Source organism: Myotis yumanensis, unplaced genomic scaffold (genome assembly GCF_028538775.1).
Source record: "Myotis yumanensis isolate MYYU_CA2020_CCGP unplaced genomic scaffold, mMyoYum1.0.hap1 SCAF_11, whole genome shotgun sequence".
In the NCBI taxonomy this organism is placed as follows: domain Eukaryota; kingdom Metazoa; phylum Chordata; class Mammalia; order Chiroptera; family Vespertilionidae; genus Myotis; species Myotis yumanensis.
Window position 1 is genome coordinate 35,084,457 of NW_027223762.1, and position 10,094 is coordinate 35,094,550.

At 40.2% G+C, this 10,094-nt stretch overlaps 1 protein-coding gene across 2 annotated transcripts in view; it reads left to right on the forward strand.

Annotated features, from left to right (window-relative positions):
• Positions 1–10,094, forward strand: part of COMMD1 (copper metabolism domain containing 1) — a 171,768-nt gene that overhangs the window by 27,533 nt on the left and 134,141 nt on the right. For both annotated transcript variants that reach the window (XM_070429310.1, XM_070429309.1), the window contains one exon: positions 1,906–2,095. In XM_070429310.1, coding sequence (XP_070285411.1) covers positions 2,081–2,095 — 15 coding nt within the window. In that variant the 5' untranslated portion in view covers positions 1,906–2,080. The remainder of the gene's footprint in view (positions 1–1,905; positions 2,096–10,094) is intronic.

Genomic DNA, 10,094 nt, shown 5'->3' on the forward strand with positions numbered 1-10,094 from the left:
TGTGAGGCTGCGTGAGGCTGCAATGGCCCTTGCGAGGCTGTGTGAGGCTGCGATGGCCCTTGTAAGGCTGCGTGAGGCTGCGATGGCCCCTGCGAGGCTCCGACGGCCCCTGTGAGGCTGCGACGGCCCCGGGAAGCCGGCGGAACCGCGAGAGCCGCCCAGACGGCTTCGTCAACGGCCCGCAAACCAGCTCGCAGCCCCACGCACAACTATCACCCGAAGGGTGAGAGGGGCGAGAGCAGCTGTAGTGTTGCTTTCTCCTCAGTTTTGGTAGCGAAATCCTCATTTTAAACATAAGAGGATACATTATTTTAAAAAGCCGTTACGTGGCTCTGCACCCTTTCTGAGTAGAGTGTGAACAAGTTGTGAGAGGCCTTTCCGAGCACAGAGACATGTTGCGGATGGAAATAGCTACATTTTCCATGTGTATGACCTTTGACCCAGCGACAAAAAGCATACACCTATGGATGAGGACAGTGGGGGGTAAGGGCAGAGGGTGGGGTGGGAACTGGGTGGAGGGGAGCTGTGGGGGGGAAAAGGGAACAACTGTAATAATCTGAACAATAAAGATTTATTTTTAAAAAAACAACTATTGCAGATATATACATTCAATAAGTGTCAGGTATTCTGAATTAATATTGTGTAAATTTATGCACTTATTCATTAAACCAATGTTTATTGAGCACCCACTATATCACAGTCACTATAGTAGGTGCTGGAGGTTCAGTAATTGGCAAAACGGTCACAGACCCTGCCCACAGAGCTGCAGTGCCCAAAACACATTGGATACTACAGACTCATTTCTGAAGCAGTTTTTGAGCAAGGCATACAGATGGGCAATAGATATGTGAAAAGATGTTCAATGTCACTAATCATCAGAGAGATGCAAATTAAAACCACAGTGAGATATCAACTCTCATCTGTCAGAATGGGTATCATCAATAAATCAACAAACAACAGGTATTGGCAAGGATGTGGAGAAAAGGGAACACTCGTGCACTGCTAGTGGGAATGCAGATTGGTACAGCCACTTTGGAAAGCAGTATGGAGTTATCTCAAAAAATTAAAAATGGAACTGCCTTATGACCCAGCAGTTCCACTTCTGGAAATATATGCAAAGAAACCTGAAACACTGATTCAAAAGAATATATGCACCCCTAAGTTCATTGCAGCATTAACAGTAGCCAAGATTTGGAAGCAGCCCAAGTGCCCATCAATAGATGAGTGGATAAAAAAAACCTGTGGTACATTTACACAATGGAATACTACTTGGCTGTGAGAGAGAGAGAGAGAGAGAGAGAGAGAGAAATATTACCTTTTGCCACAGCCTGGATGGATCTGAAGAGTATTCTGCTAAGTGAAATAAGCTAGTCAGAAAAGGACAAGTACCATATGATTTCACTTACATGTGGAATCTAATGAATAAAATAAGCTTACAAACAAAATAGAAACAGACTCATAGATACAGAGAACAGACTGACATCTGTTAGAGGGGAGTGGGTCTATGAAAAAGGTGGAAGGATTAAGGGAAAAAAAACACCTCATAGACAAAGACAACAGTAAGGTGATTACCAGAGGGAAAGCAAGGTTGGGGGAAGTAGAAGAGGATAAAGGTAGGGTAAATGGTGACGAAAAGAGACTTGACTTTGGGTGATGAACACACAATACAATATACAGATGATGTATTGTAGAATTATATAGGTTACATCTGAAAACTATATAATTTTATTAATTAATGTCATCCCAATACATTCAATAAAATTTTTAAAAGAATAGAATCTCACATTTGTCAGATGAAATTGCTGCCTAAATTATCTAAGATAATTTTCACATTCTTTTGTGAAAATCAAATTCTGTACGGTTATAGAATTAATTTAGAAATGACATGGTGTGTTTTTCTTCCAGGAGAGCTTGCTAATTCAAGTTGAAGCATTAACAGTCCTCCTGAAAACACTCAAGCCAATGAGGTAACAAAGGCCCAGAAGACAAAAATTAAAGCAAAGCAAGTTAATTCTTGAAAACTCTTACAACCCCAATTTAAGAAAAATAAAGAAGCAGGAAAGAAATTAGAAAAAGGCACATGACAGCATATGAGGTATTTATGAAAGTATTTTGGTTTATATATTTACCTTTTTTAATATTTAGCTTTTTTAATTACATGCATTATGTAGCTTGTACTATGGTTTTGAAATTGTAAAATATGTATTTGTTGGGTCTGTTCTCTCAGTGCTTGGAAATATAAAAAAGAAACAACTCCCCCTGCTTGTTGCTTACACATTCAGGATCACAAACTTAGATGCCGCTTGGCCAGTCCCAGGGAGGGCTGTCCAAAGTGAGGGACATGTGGCCATGAAAGGTTCAGCTGCCTTTGGACTCCGCTGTTTGTTGCCAAGTGAAGTGCAGGGCATTCCACATATTCAGAACACTGTGTTGGTTTGGGCTCTCCCAAAAGCAGGTACTGAGACAAAAATTTGGGTGCAAATGTCTATTTGGGAGGGATTGCAAGGAACTCGATGAGGAAGTCGGGCTGTTGCCATTTGGCAGCCAATGAAAGGAAGGAGAGAGGTTGCCTTATCTTTTCAAAATAAGTATTTTGAGGTTTTAGTTATTAACAGTAAACATATTTAAGCTTCTTAGTAATTGTTTACAGAAACAAATTTTTTTCTAATTATGCTCTGAACCCAGATTTAAAGTAGGCTCTTTTTCTTCCTTTTAGGCATAGACTGTGTAGAAATTAGAACATTATATGTGGAATGCATGACAAGAATCAGTTCAGGGGGAAGCAGAGTGGGTTGAGGTGGAATAGGGTATTGAAGGGATAAATGGTGTTGGGGGGAAAATAAGGAGAAAAACAAAATCAGTTCAGGAAAATTTGGAGTGGGGAAAGTAAGTAGATACTCCGAGGGAAAGGAAGGAAACCAAACCATTCAAATGAGGTGCACAAAGCACATGAGAACAGATTGGGGGGAGGTAGATAAAACCTAATCTCGAGCTAATTGTAAACAAGCAATGTAATGTTGAATTCTTTTGAAATATAAATTTTAAAATAGCTTGATCGTCTAGTTCTTTTGTAAAGTCCATGCTAACTCCTGTATCCTGCACTAAACTGTTAAAATCGTGAAAAGCTTCCCAGGGCTACAGAGTTAGTTAAACTTGTGACTGTGATGAATCTGCAGGCTATTGCCTTTCTGTGGCTTCCTTCTCAACTCCATGTTTACAGACCTGTCCCAAAGATAGATGTCTTACTTACCTCTGCCTTTGAGTTATAATTCTTATAAGTAAGTAAATGAGAAAATATGAAGATGGATATAAAATGCTGACACATGTGGAGCAATGACCCCAAATCACTTTACACAGAGAGCATATGGAATGCTCTTCCCTGTCACTGTTGATCGCTCTTGGAAACATCCTTTCTTTGGCCTCCAGGACACCACTGTCACTCTAGGACATCACTGGCTGCTCCTTCTCAGTGTCCTCTGCAGGCCCCTCTACCTGTCCCTGACTCGTAACATTAAAGTGGCCCAGGACTTAGTCTTCTGACCTCTTCTTTCTCTCTGCACATTCTCCATATGATCTTATCCAGGCCCATCAGTTTATATACTTATGTACATAGCAAAGACTCCCAACTTGAGCATCTCTAGCCCAGACCTCTGTTCTGAAGTCCAGGTTCATATATTCAACTGCTAATTAAAAATCTCTCCTTGGATTTCTCCAATAAATGTCTCAAACTTTGAATGTCTAAACCAGAGCTTTGATTCCCACCCACCGCATTTTAGTTTGGATTCCCCCAAGAGCAGACTGTGAAACAAGGACCCAGAGTAGTAGTTAATTTAGGGAGTGAGGGACATGGGTGAATTGCTTGCAAAGATGGCCTAAACTTTCTTCCCTTCTTATATGTCTGCCCCTCTTGCAAAGTAACTTTGATATCACTCCCCATCAAGAAGTGAGATTTTTCTCTTCACCCTTTGAATCTGATCTGGCACCCTAACTGGTTTGGCTCAGTGGATAGAGTGTCGGCCTGCGGACTCAAGGGTCCCAGGTTCGATTCCGGTCAAGGGCATGTACCTTGGTTGCAGGCACATCCCCAGTAAGGGAGTGTGCAGGAGGCAGCTGCTCGATGTTTCTCTCTCATCGGTGTTTCTAGCTCTCTATCCCTCTCACTTTTTCTCTGTAAAAAATCAATAAAATATATTTTAAAATAAAATAAAATAAAATAAAATAAAATGAATCTGATCTGGCATTGTGACTAGCTTTGACCAAAAGAATGCAGCAGAAGTGACACTGTGAGACTTCTGACCCAGGCCTCATGATGCTTTCTGGCTTCCCCTGAGACTGTCATGTGAAACAACCTCATCTAGCCTCCTGGAGATTAAGAGGGACAGAGGAGCAGATGAACCATCCCATCTGAAGCCTCTTAAATCAACCAGCTGACAGCTAGCTTCTGCCATCTATCAGCAGAGGTCATCTTAAACCATCCAGATCCAGTCAAGCTGCCCAATGATTATAGCCACTAAGTGACCCCAGGCAAGGCCAGCAGAAGAGTCACACAGATGAATCCAGGCCACATTGCTGACCCACAGAATCATGAGCAAAAATAGTTGTTTTAAGCCACTAAATTTTGGGGCAGTTTGTTATGCAACAAAATCTAACTTATATAGGAGGTTACCCCCAGGAAGTATAGAAATAGGGGAAGTAAAAAAGAGAAAGGAGAAATGTTAATAAAGGACAGTTTAAGGAGCAGGTCAGTATTGTGGGCAATTGAAGCTGGATCCTCTCTAAGGAATCTTGTAGAAGGCATCTCAGAATTGTCCCACCGAGGAAGAAAGAAGCTGGGTTATTTATCCAGTAATTCCCTTCCCATTCCTCACTGTTGATGGAGAAATCCCCAAGACAGAGAAACAGAGGGATGAGGGCAGAACTGCCACCAAGCTGCAGGTAAGCTCAGAAGTAGGCCAAGGTACAGTGGGACAGGGCATCAATAGCCTCTGCTAACTCCCACACCCAAATCTCACCCAATTTAGTAAGTGGCAACTCCATTCTCCTGTTGCTCAATCTAGAAACTTCATCCTTGAACTCATCAATTTCTTTCACACTCCACACTAAAATCCTTTTATTGTTATGTTAAAAATATATCCAGAATCTGGATATTTCTCACTATCTCCTCCACTACAACTCTAGTCCAAGCCACCATCATCTTTCTCTTGGATTATTGCAAACACCTCTGGCACCCTATGTAACAAGAGTGACCATTTAAAACACAAGTCCCTCTTCAGTTCTCAACCCTCCCAGAGCTTCCCATTACATCTATATAATAAAAGCCTAAGCGACTGTTAAGGTGGAATGACAGAACAACTGGTCACTATGATGCGCACTGACCACCATGGTTTTCAGGAACATAACTCAATGCAGGAGCTGCCCCCTGGTGGTCAGTGTGCTCCCACACGGGAAAGTTGGAGAGCAGTGGAACTAACAGCACAACAACATGAAATATTGGTTCAGAGTCTCCTTGCAAGAGAAAGAAAAGCTGAGGCAGAATACAGTTTCTCTCTATTCCCATGAGAATAAAACAGATTTACAAAATCTCATTATAACTATGGGAGAAAGAGAAGTTCTAAAAATTTCTTGACGAGCAAGGAATAACAAAGAAAATGAATTGCATGATACTCATTGTTAAAGATGTATATATTTGTCCATAATGCCAATGATATACCTGTATTTAGTGGGCTGTTTTATATTAGTGAACATCTTTATTTTTTATTTTTTTTTTAAATATATTTTATTGATTTTTTACAGAGAGGAAGGGAGAGAGATAGAGAGTTAGAAACATCGATGAGAGAGAAACATCGATCAGCTGCCTCTTGCACGCCCCCTACTGGGGATGTGCCCGCAACCAAGGTACATGACCCTGACCGGAATCGAACCTGGGACCCTTCAGTCCGCAGGCTGACGCTCTATCCACTGGGCCAAACCGGTTAGGGCAAGTGAACATCTTTAATAAAATGTACTTTGGCTTTCTCCTGCCCCTGTTTTGGTTCCTTTGTCTCCAAGTTTCTCATGAAATGTTTCCATTCCTCAGCCACACGTTCTTTTGGCATGGTTTTCAGGAACATAACTTAAGGATGGAAAAAAAATACTGTAACTTTCTCAATCCATTTGAGCATTATTATGGTGCCACTAAATAGCATATTTTCATAATAAAATATACAATGCTTTTTATTAATAATGCAAGATTTAACAGAAATATTGTTATTTGTTTCAGAAGGGCTCCAATGTTAATTTCTTGCTTTGCATTTCTTTCCTCATATATAAATGCAGGGGATATTTTTCTTCTTGGAAAAAGTGAGCATTCTTCAAAGAGAAGTAAAAGATTGACTTCAGTGTACATGTTTAACATCACAGGCACATGTAACTAGTGGAAATTCAGAAATGTCACTTCTTTCCAAAGTATGTTTAATGATGGGTTTGGTCTATGTCTTGAATTAGGAACTGTGTTTGCTACTATATATATATATATATATATATATATATATATATATATACACACACACACACACACACACACACATATTCAACTGAGATTTAAACAAGATAACACCTGCCCAACTGGCGTGGCTCAGTGGTTTAGTGTCAACCTATGAACCAGGTGGTCACAGTTCAATTCCCGGTCAGAGCACATGTCCAGGTTACAGTCTCGATCCCCAGTGTGGGGTGTGAAGGAGGCAGCTGATCAGTAATTCTTTCTCATCATTGATGTTTCCATCTCTCTCCCCCTCTTCCTCTCTGAAATCAATTTTTTAAAAAGATTAAAAAAGCAACGAGATAACACCTAGTCTGGAGGTTGGCAGTTACTAGTATTGATTCTGTGGCAGTTGCTAATATTAAAGGTGTGGGAGCCAAAGTTTTTCAGATTTCCCTTGGCCTTTTCCTCATGATTATAAGATAGTTACTCTGGCTCTAAGCATCACATTCAAGTTTCAGAAAGGAAGAAGGAAAAGAGAAAAGGCAAAGATCAAAAGGCCAAGCCAGCCAAGTGTTTCCCTTCTAAAGGCCTTTCCTTGAAAACCCTACTTATTTCTCTCTAGCCAGGATGGTCAATATAATTTGGAAAATAGTTTTTTCTTCCAGTTGGGCATATTGCCACCTTCAGCAAAAGTAGAGGACTCATAGTAAGGAAGAAAGGGAAAATACTTACTGGCCAAACAACTGGCAGTCTCTACCACATCCTTTTCTTGAAAAAATATCACTTTTTTTCAAGATCATATCTGCAACCCATTGGTTATTTTCTAATTCTAAGAACAACAAAGAAAAACCTTCACAAAATGACAGCACTGCTGTTTTCAGTCTAGTGTGCTGAATTGTAAGGGCTGGTTTAAATTTCTCAATGCTATTCCTAAAGCAAGTCAGTTTCCCTTTGGTGGGAGTGGCTTCTAATAGAAAAATAAAAGAATTTCAAATATTATATACTTAAAACTGTAATGAGTAGGTTTTAAGAGGATTTTTATTTTAAAAGAATGTTTTTGCCTGGCCGGTGTGGCTCAGTGGTTGAGCATCGCCCTATGAACCAGGAGGTCACAGTTCCATTCTTAGTCAGGGCACATGTCTGGGACTCTGTCTCTAGTGTAGGGCGTGCAAGAGGCAGCCAATCAATGATTTTCTCTCATCATTGATGTGTCTATCTCTCTCCCTCCTCCTTCCTCTCTGAAATAAAAAATATTTTTTAAAAGGATATTTTCATGGCTTATTTGTAATACTAGAGGCCTGGTGCACAGATTCATGCACCAGTGGGGTCCCTCGGCCTGGCCTGCGGGGATCTGGCTGAAACCAGCCCAGTGCACAGATCCGTCTAGGGCAGTGGTTCTCAGCCTGTGGGTCACAACCCCTTTGGGGGTCAAATGACCCTTTCACAGGGGTCGCCTAAGACCATTGGAAAACACATATATAATTACATATTGTTTTTGTGATTAATCACTATGCTTTAATTATGTTCAATTTGTAGCAATGAAATTGGGGGTCACCACAACATGAGGAACTGTATTAAAGGGTCACGGCATTAGGAAGGTTGAGAACCACTGATCTAGGGCATGTATGGCCCATTTCTCCCAGTCCCAATTGGCCGGACCCCAGCAGCAAGCTAACCTACCAGTTAAAGTGTCTGGCCCCTAGTGGTCAGTGCACGTCATAGCGACTGGTCGAACGGTCAAATGAATGGTCGGACATTTAGCATATTAGGCTTTTATTATATAAGATATATAGGATAATAGGGGTTTGGGGGGAAATAACTACCCATACATTAGAAGTATATTCACTCTTATGACCACGTTAGTACAGAAGGGTTAGTGGAAGAACTGGCTTTGAAATTAGAAACACTTGGGTTTGCAATATAGGCTATTGAAAAAGCCTCTTAAGTGACCACCTTTCTTTTGCCCTTGCTGCTTACAGACCATTCTCACCCATTGGCAGAAAGACCCTAAATGTTATCCAATTGTCATCCTAGTCAAAACCCCTAGTAGCTGGCCACACAAAGAAGCCAAAATCCTTACAAGAGCCTCCAAGATCCCTTCCTCTATGCCCCATCCCCAACCTCCTTCCTTTCTGACCTCATCTTCTGTGTCTTTTCCTCCTCTTCCCTCTGCTCCAGTCATAATGACTCCTTGCTGTTCCTCAGACATCCCAATCCCCTCTTTCTCCTCCCCCACTCACCCTCCCAAGCACTGACTGTTCTCTCCCAGAAGTATTTCCTCTCTGATATCCACAGGGCCCACCCTGTGAGGGTTTTGTTGAAGGTCACTATCCTGCCCATCATCTCCTTTTTATGCTTTTTTTTTTCCTGTAGCACTTGCATTTATCACCACCATCTTTTCATTTTATTTCATTTCATTTAAGTGATAGAAGGGACCTAAAACTTTTACTCCTAGTCTAATACTTTATTTTAATAATTTCTTCAAAAAGGAGACAGGAAAACTAAGTCTTGAGAGTTTTCTGGGAAGATGGTAGTGATAGTAGTCTAGTGTTTGAATCTTCCTGTATGCCCCCATATAAAAGGACAATGACAAAATAAAAAATAATCCGTTAACAGCTACAATAAAATTAGGTGATAAAATAAGAGCTACAGATTCCAAAAAGGAAAACAAGACCCTCATGGTGTCAGGAAGAATGTGAAAGGAAGCAGAGAAGTTGAAGAATAACTTTTGGGGTTGTAAGATCTCCTTGGTATAAAAGCAGATACACTAATGTTTAGAATATTTATGCTAGTTATTTTTCCTTATATTTTTTAGATTTTTTTTTCAGTTGTGAGATAAAACTGACATATAGCACCATATAAATTTAAGAGATATATCACATGCCAACTTGACTTACATATATTGTGAAATTATTACCACAATAACTTTTGTTACCACCCATCATTTCATTAAAAAATGGGGTTTTTTTTTTTCCTTGTGATGAGAACTTTTAAGATCTACTCTCTGATCAACTTTCAAATATCTCATACAGCTGTATTAATTATAATCATATGTTGTACAGCCTTAGTACTTGTTCATCTTATAGCTGGAAGTTTGTACCTTTGACCACCTTCATTCAATTCTCTTACCCCCCATTTTTTTTCTTTTTGTAACAACTAAGACTTCATGGTTTTGGGCAAGTCTGAAAATGAGTGGAGAGACATTGGCACAGTAATTGTAGCAATGATCAATGGTGGATAACAGCACAACAGATCATTAGACATTGTGTACTTCCCAATGGAAATGCACACCATGACCTATGAAGTATTCTTGCTAAAAACATCATATTTGAATCTGATCAAGCTTAGCTCTACTAATTTATAGGAAACACAGAGAACAGAGAAACACATTAAATGACAAAATTCAGAGCAGATACTCTACAGTACAAAAGACTGGTCCCTTCAAAGACAATATTGCAAGGAATAAAAGATATATTAAAAAGAGACTTAAGACATAATCAATGGAAACAGACACCAGGAGGGTGAGGGCATGAGCAGGGGAGGGGGTGGGCGGGGGCAATAGGGGGATAAGACACATATGTACTAATAATACCTTAATAAAGAAAGAAAAAATAACAAAAAGCAAACAAAGACT